The sequence below is a fragment of the Eupeodes corollae genome, chromosome 1, assembly GCF_945859685.1.
Source record: "Eupeodes corollae chromosome 1, idEupCoro1.1, whole genome shotgun sequence".
NCBI classification, from domain to species: Eukaryota; Metazoa; Arthropoda; class Insecta; order Diptera; family Syrphidae; genus Eupeodes; species Eupeodes corollae.
In genome coordinates this window covers 286149422-286164822 of record NC_079147.1, presented here as the reverse complement: position 1 = coordinate 286164822, position 15401 = coordinate 286149422, and the positions used below count along the sequence as shown (strand labels likewise).

At 36.8% G+C, this 15401-nt stretch overlaps 2 protein-coding genes across 3 annotated transcripts; one reads left to right on the top strand and one right to left on the bottom strand.

The window, feature by feature from the left end:
- Positions 1-327: 327 nt before the first annotated feature.
- LOC129941189 (UDP-glycosyltransferase UGT4) lies at positions 328-2809 on the bottom strand. The gene is made up of 5 exons (XM_056049761.1): positions 1999-2809; positions 1755-1949; positions 1475-1691; positions 1181-1415; positions 328-1116 (listed from the first exon to the last, which is right to left on the bottom strand). The coding sequence occupies exons 1-5, from the start codon at positions 2553-2555 to the stop codon at positions 509-511; spliced, it is 1812 nt and encodes a 603-aa protein (XP_055905736.1). The 5' UTR covers positions 2556-2809; the 3' UTR covers positions 328-508.
- A 4310-nt stretch (positions 2810-7119) lies between these two features.
- On the top strand, positions 7120-14350 carry LOC129941664 (sideroflexin-2). Of its 2 annotated transcripts, none has more exons than XM_056050357.1 (6): positions 7120-7350; positions 7566-7726; positions 7799-8067; positions 12992-13237; positions 13297-13589; positions 13659-14350. In XM_056050357.1, the coding sequence occupies exons 2-6, from the start codon at positions 7714-7716 to the stop codon at positions 13816-13818; spliced, it is 981 nt and encodes a 326-aa protein (XP_055906332.1). In that variant the 5' UTR covers positions 7120-7350; positions 7566-7713; the 3' UTR covers positions 13819-14350. The 2 variants fall into 2 exon arrangements, with proteins under 2 accessions (XP_055906332.1, XP_055906333.1); XM_056050358.1 differs by having other exon boundaries at positions 7120-7416.
- The last annotated feature ends 1051 nt before the right edge of the window (positions 14351-15401 follow it).

Genomic DNA, 15401 nt, shown 5'->3' with positions numbered 1-15401 from the left:
AGCTTTCTCTATAGAGCTAACAAATGGAGTGGCATCCATTGACAACGAGCGAAGAATTCTTCGTGTTTTTACGAATGACCAAAAATTTGTACTCTATGTATTTTTTGACTTAATTGTTGATCATTTATAGGTCCGTCGAATATGGGCGTTATAGGTCTTCATGGCTTGCTTAAACTTCTACGGTTTTCGTCAGTAGCAGTGGCTAAAAAATCGTCCTGTTTGATTTTGAAAGAACCGCATTTATTACCGTTTCTAAAAGATGGCGTTTTTCGTAAGGCTGAAAATAGAAGATCCTTTTTTCATTTATGATTGAAATAAAACACAAAATTCTGAATCGTTACTTTCCATATATATTCGAAATATATCACAATTTTTTTTCACCCCCTCTATTCTTACCGAAAAACATTCCGCCGTTACACTTAATTTTAAACACAAAACAAAACAAAAAACTAAAAACTTTATATACGTAAATGTCTGAAGTAAGTACACTTGACTCTGATTGTTGTTTCTACTTCTCGCTACTACTGCTCGATCTTTGAATACTATCCCTCCTCAGTGGCGGCGACTTCGGCGGCGGCGGACTAGTTGGTTCGGATGATCTCTTTTGCCTCACCATAGACGACAATGTCTCTTCCGTGCGGGTGTAATCGGATCTTCTGAGTATCGCACATATAACTAAAAATGGCACTGCGATAATGACACACACGCCGGCAAGAATAATCAATAGAACATCGACGAGTTCGGTTTTGAAGAAACCAAAATTATTGGCATGCGATTTGAGATGATTGGCCCCAGAGGTTTGAAGGACCATATCGATGTAGTACATTGCCCGAGACATTGGATCTTGAATGTTTTCGTTAAGAAGTTTCTTAGTCGCGGCTATGTTCGTTGGTAGGGATTTGTTAGAGAGGGCGCTGGCAATGACATCGAGCAGTGAGTCATAATTGAGATCCTCATATGGCAAGTTTAGGCCGCAGCCACGATTCTCGAGGCGTTTTGCATTCACCTCTTGTTCGGGCAGAATTGGAATGGCCAACATGGGAGTTGTGTAGTGAATTGCTTCAATGACGCTCATCAATCCCGCAGACGATATAAATAACTTGACTTTGGGATGAGCTGAAAAACAAAAACGAGAATGAATTAGAGGAAAGGGAAGTGAAGTGGGGACAATAATTCATACCTAAGATCGCTTGCTGTGGAAACCATTCACTTGTGAAGATGTTCGTCGAACGAAAATCATGTTTATCAAACGAATCTTCCCATTTCAAGAGTATTCGCATTGAATCTGTGAGTGTTTCTAGAACATGAAGAAGTATGTCTAGTTTTTGATCCGAGAAGTCAGAAGTTTTTACATCAGCTCCAAAACTAACATAAATAACTCCATCTACAGATTCCTCTATAAATTTTAAGAGGTGCTGACAAAATTTGAAGACCGTTAGTGTATACATTGAAAAGAAAATATCGCGGTACTTACTTCAGGCAGTTGTTCGTCTCTCAAATGGATTCCTCCAACTTCAATGACATTCGGTAAAAAGGACCTCGGATATTGGACAACCGCATGAGAATTCATAAGAACTAAACTTATATTATGAGCTAAGTCTCTGTGATGTGGCAGGATTTCATTTTTTTCCATTGCAAAAGGTTCAAAGTGTTTCTCATACACAGCTTGATGGGCAATCATGTGAAAGAAGCTAAAATGGAAAAGAATTTAAATTCTTTACTCCGCTCAAACTTTCTCCTACTCTTTCTCTCACTTATAAGTTAATTTTTCAAATACCGACATAAGTGTATTTATGATCCTCTCATAGAGACTCATTTGCTCTAGGTAAGGGAGGAAATTGCTGGGATCCAGGGCAGAGTTCTGTGAGTTACCAGTCATTTCGTTGATCCAGGTATTTGGCCCAGTGGGACTCACCACGATAGTTGGCGCCTTGTAAAACTGTGAGAACCTAGAAGAAACTATCAAATTCGACCTAAGGAATCGCGGAGCCAACTCACCCTAACAAAGCATCTCCGAGGAATATATCAACAATAAACAAATCAAATGTGGAATTGCTTAGCAGGAGATTCTTCACCTCCTTATTGGCCAAAACCAGATCAGCTGTCGATGCTCCGGCATAGACCAATCTTGTAAATCGCTCCATAATCGACTTCTCATGCATACTATCGATTTGTATACTCAGTCCCATTTCAAGCCAGTTCTGTTCAATGCCATCGATTTGGATTTCGGTGAGTCGACTTCCGCAGCCGCCGCCGTGGCCGCTGCCACAGTGAGGTAGATTGTTGCTGGTGGTGTCTGATGGTGCTGGTTGTGCATTAACCCAGTTCACGCTTCTAAAGGCACTTATGAGTGTTACATTGTGATGTTGAGTGGCCACTAGCTCCTGAAGGATGGCCCTACCAAAGAGATAATGGGATTTCCAAACGCTCGGGAAAACTGCTAAAATGTTAGCTGCATAAGTGCTTTGAGGGATGGTGACGATGCCGCTGAGTAGGAGTGCAAAAATCAGGGACAGGAATGACGATGAAATATTCCATTGCGAAAATAAAGGCATTTTATTCTTTCTTTTTTTAATTTGAAAAAATTCTCAACTCTCTTCTATGAGTTGCAGGACATTTTAAGAAGAAGAAAACAAAACCAATTGAATGGAATTGACAAGATACAGAGAATATTATGAAAAATTAAATTTACAAACAGTAGAACTATAAAGAAATGACGAAAAATGCAATAACTTTGCAAAAGGAAAACATAAAAGTTTTTTTATTTTTTTATTTAAATAAATTAAAGTGTGTGTTGACAGATGATGCACAAGAATAAAGTGACAGCTGTTTGATAATGACAGATATGATGAATTCTCTCATGAGACTTTTGGTTGCATTCGTGGGATCTGGTTTGGGGTGATGTTCCACTGCTGTCGGTGGGTTGCTCAATAAATGGATTGTAAATAAAAAGACTTTATTTATGAATTTTTTTCTTAATTATTTAATATGAAATTTTAGTTTGAAATTTCTCAATTTGTTAATAACTCAATTTGAAGCATGAAAAGGTACCAAAGAAACGCGTTTTCAGGCTGATTATCAAAATCATATCATGCACTTTGTAATTTTGTCGTTTAATTCAATCGTTAAAATGTGCGGAAAATCGAAAAAATCGTGCACAAATTTGAGAAAATCAGGTTTTTATTAGATGTAAAAACACTAGTGCATGCCTGTACAGCTATTACTGGAGACAATATGGCTTATGTTTGTGATTGTGTGGCTCAACTCGTCTTCGTATCCGAAAATTGCATTTCTTACGCTCGCCATTGATGAATATTATGCATAAAGACTTACATTTGCACGCTTACAAATTTCAATTGACTTCAAACGTCGCTAATGGTCAGAATGCTGGCAAGAAATGGCCATAGTGGATGATCAATTTACGAAAAAAATCATCAGCACCGAAAAACCAATGCACCCACAAAGAACGACAGTTTGATAAAGTTTATGGGCTGGTGGCATCACGTATTTTTTCCAAAATGAGACCGCTCAGGCAGTTACTTTATGGAGTTACCTGTCGTGCGATGATAAAAACTTTTTATTTCCCGAGTTGTAGATAGATATCTGATTTTACTTTGCCACACAACTAACGAAATTATGGATCTTTTGCGCCAAGATCATGTAATTTGACACTGTTGGACTTCTTTCTTTGTGGTTATTTGAAAGACAACGTTTACGTTGATAAGCCAGCAATAATTTAAGAGTTAAAAGATGGGATAATTTGGTACATTAAAGGCATAGAACCTCAATTAAGCCTCAGTCTCATCGATAATTCGGAGCCTTAGATGGTAGGGGTGCCGCTATATCGCTGCGGCCATTTCACCGATAATTTGTTCCATATATAATTGAACCTTATCAATATTATCATAATAAAATGAAATAACACTGATTTCCAAAATTCTTTCAAAGTCTACATCGAACCTTTAAATTTAGATGGTAAGAGAATCAAGATTAAGAGTTCAACATTTTTTAAGGCCTTTCTTCACTAAAATATTCCAGCCTGTCTGACCTATCAATTTTATATTCACAGGGCTTATAGAAGCCATTATATTATAAGTAAATATTAACATAAATAAATTTTACTTTCACTTGAAATGAAATTGCAATCAATTCAAAATAAAAACTGGAGTTCTGAAATTCACTTTTATCGATATCAAAAGTGAATTTTTGGTGGTGTGTTCTACATTTCGATTTCCAAGTGGTTTAAATTCGAACAAAGTAAGTTGGTGTGATTTGAATTCGACAAGAAGAAATTGATTAAAAACAGTAGTATTTTCAGTTTAGGGATATAAAGCTTAATTTCTTTATGTAATGCGCTTGGTTTGTGAGTAGTTGAGGGAAAGAACAAGGCGTTTACAATAATTTTTCAGCATGCCTAATGTCTTTTCGATAACATTTCGAATAAAAAATTATTCTTTTAAATACTAATACATTTCAAAACTAAGCTTCGACATAAGAGTTTTTCCCAAACTTCTTATTGCAAAGAACGGCCAACCTACAGCTAGCTAGTATGTGCATCATCAAAACGGAAATATTTTATTTATATATTATATTATGCCATTTTGTTTTGGTGACATATGTCAAATCTTTTGTTTATTATTCAGTTCTTTATGCCAAATGCCATGGCAAGTTACTCTTTAACGTTTTATGGCCAAATTTAAGACGTCCAGTTCAGTAAACAGAACAGTAAGAGAACATACCCGCTGTCCGTGAAAACGCTAATCAAAACCTTAGGCAATCTATTCTTTGCCGTGCACAAGAAATCGGGATTTCATAGACTTCAACTTGGCGGATTTTGCGTCGGGACTTAGGGTTACAACCGTACCAGATCCAACTGACCCAGGAGTTCAAAGTTTATGACCATAGAAAAGTTATCTTTAGTAACGAGGTGCATTTTTGGGTGAATGGCTGTGTTAACAAGCAATATTGCAGTGTATGGGATGACACCAACCCACGCGAGGTTCTCAAATTCTCAAAAAGTTACCATTTGGTGTTGATTTCGGGAGGGCGGCATAATTGGTGCGTACTTTTTTGAAAACGACGTTAATGAGGCAGTCACCGTCAACAGCGAGTGCTAAATAACGATGATAACTAAATTCTTATGGCTCAAATTGAACCATATGGACCTAGACGACATGTGGTTCCAGCAGGTAATAGGCTTTTCACACCAAGTATAAAACCCGGTTTTCGAGAAATTATTGGTTTTCGCCGAAAACGTACATCGAAAACTCAAGTTTTCCCATACATTTTTGGTTAACTACAAGTTTTCGTAGCAATTCAAAGTTGAACTAAACAAACAAACCTTTCGAAGCAGTCAGCGCTCAAATTAATGTAAACAAAACAGCTGATGGCTGATGTCAAAACAAATATTTTTATTTTAAAATTAATTTAGTCGTGGTAAGTAATATTATTTATACAATTTCCTTACAAAATAAAAATTATTTCTTTTTGTTTTTTACTTACAGAATATGGAAGAGAAAAAAACAGTAAAAGGAAACTTATAGGGAGGCACTGGCGGTACTTCTATGATCTTCCAGAGTTTTAAACGCTCTTCGCTAAGCGAGGAACCGGAATTCACTATGATGACCCCAAGGACGAGGAAGACTTGCTCGTAGTTCTTAATGACGTTTTTAAGGGATGCGTCTTCGAACTCGTCTCCACCTACCTGGAGAAAGACTTTCCGGTAACTCCGTTCAATCACAAGGATTTGGGAGATATGAGAAAGGTGTTAAGTTCATTTGTGGAGGAGAGTAAGTATGAAAGAAAATTTCTGGTGGAGGCTAAGTCGCAGGGCTAGGAAAATTTTCGCTAACACATTCCACAATGTGGGAATCGTTGTTTCAGTGAATAAAACCACAACAGTGGGCTATCGCAACTTGATGAATAGGCTGCCACTATCAAGAAGATGCTCAGTGCTTTGGACAAGCCAGGTGAGTCCTCAAAGGAAGAAGCCAAAGATATAGTCATGGAGAAATTGAAGCCCATCATAACAACTCTAGTGATCGCTTTAGGTGAGTGTGATTTTGATAAAATTTTGGAACAACGAATTGACCTTTTCTGCTCCGCCCATAAGAACCTACGCGAAATCGTTCAGAATCTTCTCAACCCCGCCTATAAGTTGCTCGGTGGGCCACAATATATGGTGATTCTGAAGGCACATGTGGCCAACAGAAGCAATAGTCATAAGCTCAGTATTTTGGATTGAATTTGTTGTGAAAAAGAAAAAAATGTTTGAAATAAAATTAATTTTTATTGTAAAAGTTTTGTTTGTTGTTGATTCTATAGTATATTTTCTACACAATTAGCTTCTCCTTAGTGAATTGTTTGCAACGGTTGAAATTAACTAAGAGGATAGCTGCGTCCAAGCGAGCTTGTAGTTCTTGTTGGTTCATGTCGTGAGCCCATTCCAGCCGTAATGTGAATTGGACACCAAAGTAATGCGATTGAACCACGCTAGACTTTTTCCTGTGAGTTTTCCTGTGGCCTTTTAAATACAAAAATAATTTTGTTAATACCTCACACATAGCTTGTTTTATTCCCTTTCAACATCTAGCCACCTTTAATGAAAATCTCTTTATTTTATATTTACTTTATAGAAAAGCATAGAAGATATAAAAACATAAGAATTCATACAAATTTTGACAACCAACTGAATTAATTACACTTCAAATGATTTTGAAAAGTATTCAAAGCTATGAAATCTATCAAATGGTACAACCCTAAAACCAATTGTAATCGATTTTAAATTTTGATTTCGATTTCATTAAACTCCGTTTTGGAAATCTAGCTAAAAAAACATTGAATCTTTTTTCTGACAATCTCTGGCTATACTAAAATATTGTTACATCACCGACAAAAACTTCATAGGCCAAATGTGATCATAGCCTCATTTTAAACTCATAACTTTTTTGTTTTTAATTCACCCTGTAAAAACTCACATGCAACAAATGAACAACTATCATTGTGAATTATCAAAGACTTCGTCATTGTGAACTTTCCATAATCAAAACACAACTGACATCCGTCATTTCAGCCGGTTGGGATTTTGATTTTGCATTTTATTTATTCGATTCTATTTCATTTCCATCGTCTTCTGCTGTTTGTCGTTCGTGTGTATCTCTGCACTTTTATTGTAGTGTGAAAAAGAATTATTGTTAATTTATTTATTTATCCATTCCTTCTCCCTGCACAAACATCATACGATTAACGAACGAATTATTGATCAATAGTTTTACGTCGTCTTCGAAAACGAGCCCCTTGAATTCAGTCAGTTACCTAAAGAGCTGCAATATTGGAGAAAAACCAACTCAAGTGGGTGGATAATCTTTTCTTTTACGTTCCCAAATTTGTTTTATGATTTAAAATTGAAGAAAAAAGGTGTTAAGTGGTTCAATCATTTGTTTTTTATTTTGTTAAGTTTTGTCTCTTGGCTTTCGTCCAGAAACAGAAACATATTTAAATAGACTAAAGAATCCTCTTTTTGTGGCAAAAATTGCAACAAAGTATTTTATCTATCGTTTTTTTAGCACCTGTTTTTCGGTTTCTCTATATCACAATCCCCCTGCCCCTTGTGCATTTGTGTAACTAGAGCAACTTTGTGCAGTAAAAAACCAACAAAATTACGTAACTTAGGAAAAATCAAAGTCAATTAAAAATCAACATCAAATTTCCAAAATGGCACAAATTGGTAAGCACTTAGTTACATAAATCAGAAACCGTGAAAGTGATGTAACTTTCCATCCACAAATCCTTCCTCTAGATCGCATCAATGTAGACAAGCCCCTATTCGACCTGAATACGTTTACCGGGCGGTTTAAGCATTTCGCATGGATGACTGATCCTCGAACTGTTGTGGTGTCAAGTGAACGCTTAGTCGAAGCCAAAACACTTGTCGAAAAGTATCGTCTGGGACAGGAGCCAGCTGGAACTTCAAAGGACGATGTTCGCTATGCTATGAAATTATACACTTCGGCATTTCATCCAGACACTGGTGAATTGCAGAACTTCTGTGGACGCATGAGTTTTCAGGTAATTTTGTTTTTCTTTTTGGCAAACAGCAGAGGAAGGAATTCCTCAATGTACTTACTTTGTATCCCAAACAACCAAGAGAATGTGGCATGGCTTGAACTCACGTGCCAAACAACACAAACTATTTATTTGCCGTCTTCATCATCGTGGCTTCGACAACAACGACGACGACGGCGGCGGTTACGGCATCGTCATCGAATTTGTATTTATAGACCGACTGTTGCGTTGCGAAGTTTACGTTTGTTTTCTTTTTAAATTTTATGTTTGCTGAAGCAATGTGTCTCATTGATGAGAGAGGGAGCAAAGTCTTTGAAATTTATTTTTAAATAGCAAATTGATTGTACAGTTGTTGTTGATGATTGTTATGAGAAAGTGTTTATCATCGTTTAGGAGGTTTAAATTTAAATTAATTCATTTAATTGAGAGTTTTTAACTTGAATAGAAAAATTATTTTGATTTCTTCCACACTCACTTTTATTGAACTTGAAGAAAAACAACTCAAATGCTGTGTGTATTGTGTCATTTCAAGGAGGTACATGCATTCAAGTAAACAAAGCAAACAATGCAAACAAATATTCGATAAATCGCGCTAGAAATGTCCAAGAGGCACTTAACTCATATCAAATGGTTTTTTTTCTTTTGTTTTATCTTTTGGAATTTTGTTGATAAAATAATTATTTTTCCGCCAATGCAAACATAAACAGTAAATATGATTTTCATTCAGAAATAGGTCTCTATGCTATTGTAGCGATAACATAAGAATTTAAAACAGTAATGACACCAAAGCTAGAGTTAAAATTGAAAGAAAGCTCCTTGGCCTTAATCACGTAAAACAAAAGAGATCTTCTTCTTCTTAGAGATTAAGGAAGTGTGAAAGTAAAAGCGACAATTGACAATCAGCTATCCGATACACTAAAAAATCTATGAATCAGTATTCAAACCAAGTCTTCGGTTCACGAGGCGTGATTCTTTTAAAAAAGGGAATGAAAATCCTTGTTGCTTATAGATTTAAGATGGAATGTTCTCATCGATTCGATTTTTTTGTTCTGTTTAAAACTCATGTCTTAGACAACGAAGTTAATAGATTTAAAAATATGTTAACAAACTATAAATTAGAATATATACCGGCTGTGAAAAGTTCCTTGTTTGGAAGAGGAGGTGGTGGGGAGCTTTATGGATATCGTAAGGAACTAGGTGGAGTCCAGGTTAAATTTATTATAATCGAAGGCTAATAAATTGATTGTCTTTAACAACAAGCGGAGAAATAAAGGAAGACGAAAACATTCCTGATGCCTTTTTGCTGTCGGATCAACTCACGGTTCCACTCGGGTTGCCAATTACTATTTATGAATCACCTTTTCTTAGGGTTCCAAAGATAGGATTTCTGTCTATATATAGAGTTAGAACCTATAATTTATTTTCGAATACAATATTTGACTTTTTGTTCAGAAAGAAATAAGAATTTGTGAAAAATAATATACTACAGTTGTGGCCCCAAAAAAAAAAACACTTTTATGAAACTATCCTTAATGATGACGATTATTTATCAACTTGAACTCAGCGAAGGGCATCATTTTTACATTTTTTAAAGATTTTTTAACAGGGGAAAATACCTAGTTGCAAAAGAAAAAATGTGATTTAAAAACAAGATCAGATCAGAGGAAAAGCCAAAAAGGTCAATACTCTGGAAGAACCTCCCAAACTAAGCCAGGCTTAAATATTACTTAATGACAGTATCCTTATTGAAGTGCAACATCAACATCTTAGCAATGGCTGAAAATTTCAGGGTAGATTATTGTAATATTCGTGAGCTTAGATCGAATTTTCTTTCTGTGTACTCCCATACTGCTTTAAACAGGCCAGCTGTAATCGTACTAAGTGAAACCCAAGTGGGTGATGATTCAGATCCCACTGAATTCTTTATTCTTTTCCCACCATGGTCTCGCCATATACATTAGGAATGATGTTGCTTATCAGTTTTTGCCACAATATGGTCTCTGCACCAATTCTTTTTTCAATTTTATGTGGTTTAAATTTTCCGTGAATAAGCAAATCATTCACTATTGCTTCCTTTATCGAAGCACCAATCTAGACAGAGTGTCAACTTCTCGTGAATTTGATGCTTTGTCTGATTCCATCCAAAGAATTGTTTCGTCCTATCCTCGCACTGAAATCGTTGTTACGGGCGATTTCAATGTACACAATTCTTCATGGCTTTAACATTCGGGCCAGTCAACACCAGAAGGAGTGTGTGCTGAGATCTTCGCTTAGTTAAACCACCTAACTCAGCTGGTCAACGAGCCCACCCGAATATCGTACGTGGTAGGTCGAGCAGAAAACACTCTTGACTTGTTTCTTACCTCTGACCCTGGTAAGTACACTATTAGTGTTCTATCTCCTCTAGGTACATCTGACCATTGTGTCATATCAGCAAATTGCTCGTGTAAAAACTCTCCAGTTAAAGAAAGAACTCCTAAGAGAACCGTTTGGCAATACGAGAAAGCCAACTGGGACGGTCTCAATAATTACTTCAGGATCTTTAATTGGTCACTATGCTTCCTCGATAGTGACGTTGACGCCAGCGCTGATATGATCACAAGTTTGATTCTCCTGGGAATGAGAACTTTTATCCCGAACAGGGTTAAAAGCATCAGACCTAAGGAAAACGAATGGTTCGATGCGAGCTGTAAAGAGGTTATTATTGTCAAGAAGGTAAGTTTCCGTTGTTTTAAAGCCAATCCAACTGAGGAAAACCGGAATAAGTTCAGCAAAGCCAGGAAGACCTGCAACGCCCATATTCGATGGACCAAATTTTTACATGACCAAAAATTACGGCAAAAATACTGCAATGCCCCAAAGGCAGTAAAAATGTTTGGCCATTTGTAAAATGGCAGTTCGCCGCCAATTCAACGCTACCAGTGAGTGGTAAGACTCCGCCTGTACTTGAGCGAGTTAATTATTCTATGGGGCAAATCTTTTTTCGCACTCGTACTGTAGAGAGTCCTAAAAGATCTTAACATACATAAATCTACTGGTCCGGATGGTATCCCCGCTATTGTTCTGAAGAGGTGTTCTTCATCGCTGGCAAAACCACTGCGTAAGCTTTTTCATCTGTCCTACTCCTCAGGTCTCGATCCGAGCGGATGGAAAACCGCATTTGTCACAGCCTATTCCAAAAAAGGCGAATCTTTCTCACCGTCTATTACCAACCAATTGCACTTAAGTTCCTTCTTTCCAAGGTCATGGAAACGCTGATTAATTATCAGCTCAAGAAATATATCGAAGATCGAAAGCTTTTTAATGACCGAAAATACGGCTTTCGTAACAATAGGTCCACTGGTGATCTCATGGTTTATCTCACCGAACAGTGGAACAAATTTTTACATAGTTCTGGAGAAAGTAAGATTATTGCACTCGATATTTCAAAAGCATTTGCTAGGGTTTGGCATCAGGCTCTCTTATTGAAAATGCGTGCTTTCGGTTTGCATGAATCCCTCCTTCATTGGATTAGTAATTACCTTTCGAATCGTTCAATACAAGTGGTATTGGATGGATTCAAGTCTGAAAAGCACAAAATAAATGCTGATGTGCCCCAGGGCTCTGTTTTATCTCCAACACTCTTTCTCATTTTTATTAATGATCTCTTGTCTGTGACTTCTAATCCAATACATTGTTTCACTGACGATAGTACTCTTAGCTTTTTATATTCGTTTTCAGATTCACACCCCTCTTCGGATGTGGAACTGCAACGACAAAATATGAAAAGCTCATTAAATTATGACCTAAACAGCATTGTACAATGGGGAATAAGAAACAGCGTGGAATTTAATGCTTCGAAAACGCAATGCTGCCTTTTATCATTAAAGCGAGAATACCCCCTTCCCAGTATCCAAAGATGGCACCTGCATCGAGGAGACTGAACACCTCGATATTGTCGGTATGCGTGTCACCAACCACCTCTTGTAGAACGATCACATACGCGATGTCGCCAAAAATGCCGCAAAATGTTTGGGTTTTATAAGGCGATGCAAGAAGTTTTTCACCCCTCTGATCTGGCTGTTATTAACAAGACTTATATATGTACGTCCAAAGCTTGAGTATAACTCCCATATTTGGGCTGGTGCTCCTGCAACTTACTTAAGCCTCTTGGACAGTATTGAACGTAGAGCATTTAAACTGATTGGTGATATTACCATCATAAGATCATTTACGTCACTTGAAAATCGTCGAAATGTTTCTTGTCTCACCCTCTTTTACCGTTATTTTAATGGTTTATGCTCTAGAAATAGCCAGCTGCATTCCTCCCCTTAAACAGTTCAACCGTAATACTCGCGCTTCTAGGAATGCTCATCAATATACCCTCGAGCCCAACTTCGGTCGTACTGTCAAGTACAGAGATTCGTTCTTTAGCCGTACTATGCGAATGTGGAATGCCTTGCCACACTCTGTCTCTCCCAGCTATTGCAATATTCAGGAATTCAAAACCAATGTGCACCGACATCTCCTTTCAAACCCTGTCTCCCTTTCCTAGTGCTCACACTGTGTCTACATAATAAGGGTTATATATCCCTTTGAGTGTGCCCTTATTATAAAAAAAAAATACTTAAGTACCTCAAAAAAAATTAAACTCGGAGACACTATGGTCTATTTTCTTAAGGCGCGCAATATAAGTTTAGTTGTAACACACTGTTATACATTAAGAATAATTTGGCCTCTCGATAAAGCCAAGATTATTACAATATATTCTGAATGTTGGCCGATAAAAGAACAAAAGGCAAGGCTGAACATTTTTCAGAATACCCATTGCTATAATTGGTCCAAAAGGAAAAAAAAAACTTTGATTTACTTCCTCGGCAAATGTATTCCTTAACAATCTTACTAAGCTTTCCGAAATGTAAATCAAATGTTTCTTCTTTTTCTACAGGTACCCGGTGGTATGCTGATCACTGGAGCTATGCTCCAGTTCTATCGTACAGTCCCAGCTGTAGTCTTTTGGCAATTCGTCAATCAATCATTCAATGCTGTTGTCAATTACACCAATCGCAATGCCAACTCTGCCACAACTGTAACTCAACTTGGAGTAGCCTATGTGTCTGCCACTACTAGTGCTTTAATTGCTGCCATCGGATGCAAAAGCTATTGGACAAAAAGAGCTCCACCAATATTCCAAGTAAATTCGAAATATACTAATTGTATTCCTATTTTCACTTTATTTATGTTTCTTCTTAGCGCTACGTTCCATTTACAGCAGTTGCTGCTGCCAATTGTGTTAACATCCCATTTATGAGACAAAACGAAATTCTCCAAGGAGTCGATGTTCAGGATGAGAATGGAAATGTCGTGGGCAAGAGTCGTGTCGCAGCTGTCAAAGGCATTTCTCAAGTTATATTCTCAAGAATTGTCATGGCCGCTCCAGGAATGTTGGTTTTGCCAATAATTATGGAGAAATTGGAGAAAATTCCAGCATTTAAGAAGATGACATTTTTACATGCTCCATTCCAAACAACTATGGTTGGTTGTTTGTAAGTTTTATTTGATTTGAATATTCTTTGGATTCTTCCCTTTAACCCAAAATCACTTCCTATTTTTAGCCTCATCTTTATGGTTCCAACTGCATGCGCACTCTTCCCACAAATGTGCTGCATTAAAACTTCCACAGTTAAACGTCTAGAACCAGAATTATATGAAGACATGGTCAAAAATACCAAAGAAAATGTTCCAGAAAGAGTTTACTTTAACAAAGGATTGTAAATCAATTAAACTAAAACTATGAATGACAATAACAAAAGGAAAAGGAAAACAGAATAATCCTCATAAAGTAGCAAAAGTAGGACTGTAATTTATTAGTTACATAGTAATTTTAAAAACATTATCGTGTTAGCATTTATTTTAGTTTTTGTTTGAGAAAAAGACATCCGATAGTCATAGGCATTTTTAATTGTTTAGTTTTTAAGATCAAAGTTTTTTTTGTTTTGTGTGTGATTTTCGTATATTTTATTATTTGTGTTCTTTGTTCCTGAAACTTTATAAACTACTCGTAGAAAAAAAGTGATCTTGTTTTCAGTATTTTGCAAAACTTATTAAAATAAAATTATATAAACAACTTAACTTTATTATATCACAATGATGCAAAATGTTTTAAAGGTGTTGGCTGTTTAGTGTTTATATTTTTTGTTTTATGTTTATTTTCTTATAGTAGATTAAGATATAATAAAACATGTTGAATAGGTGAGATTAAGTTACAAAACAGACGAAAATAAACATTCAATTACTGCCGTGGAAATTTGTTTTTTTTTTTTTTTTTAACGGAAAAACTTAGAGTAGATCAAATCAAATTGATTGGATATTTGATATGTTTGATAATTTTTGTGGCGAAATGTAAAGAAAATTAAAGGGAGACCTAAAACACTGCATTAAGTTTCACACAAAAAAAACCCATATACTCATCTTTTATAATTGACTCATTGTGGCGTATGAGTAATATTTTGTAATTTATATGATTTCTCTTTATAAAAAGTCTTTTAAATTGTTAAATTTCCTGGAAGCAGAAAAGTAACCAATTTTTCAATAAGGGCGGGTAGATGTTGAAATAGAATGGAACGGCGTTTGCTGTATGGAAAGTAGCGCCGCCGTCCTGCTGGAAACACATTTCGTCTAAGTTCATATGGTTCAATTTGGGCCATAAGAAATTAGTTACCATAGTTATGTAGCGCTTGCTGTTATCGGTGACCGCCTCACTAACTTCGTTTTAAAAAAAAGTACTGACCAATTACGCCACCGGCCAAAATCCAGACTGAACGGTAACTTCTTGAGGATGCATTATCACCTCGTAAACCTCTCGTGTGTTGGTGTCGTCTCATATACGGCAATTTTGCTTGTTAATACCTCCAAAAATTCGCCTCATCACTAAACATGATTTTTCGACAAAATTGGGGTTCTCTCCCAAACGATTCGAAGCCCAGTCAGCGAACAAACGGCGTTGTCTATGGTCATGAACTTTAAGTCAGTTGGATCTTGTACGGGTATAGGCCCAAGTAACGACGCGAAATGCAAGATTCGGATAGTTAAAGTCTGCGAAAAGCCGAGATCTTGTGCACGCCGAGGAATAGACTGCTTCAGGTTCTGCTGTACACTTTCACGGACCGCAGCGATGTTCTTGTCCTTGTTGGTGGATTGTTTACTGAAGCGGTCGTCTCAAATTTGGCCACCAAATGTTGAAGAGTCGACTGTGAAGGGTTACCACATCATCTAGTTGGACTTTTACCCTTCTGGCTAAGTCTACGTCGCTGTACAGCTCGTATAGCTCGTCGTTCCATCTTCTCCTCCACTCCCCT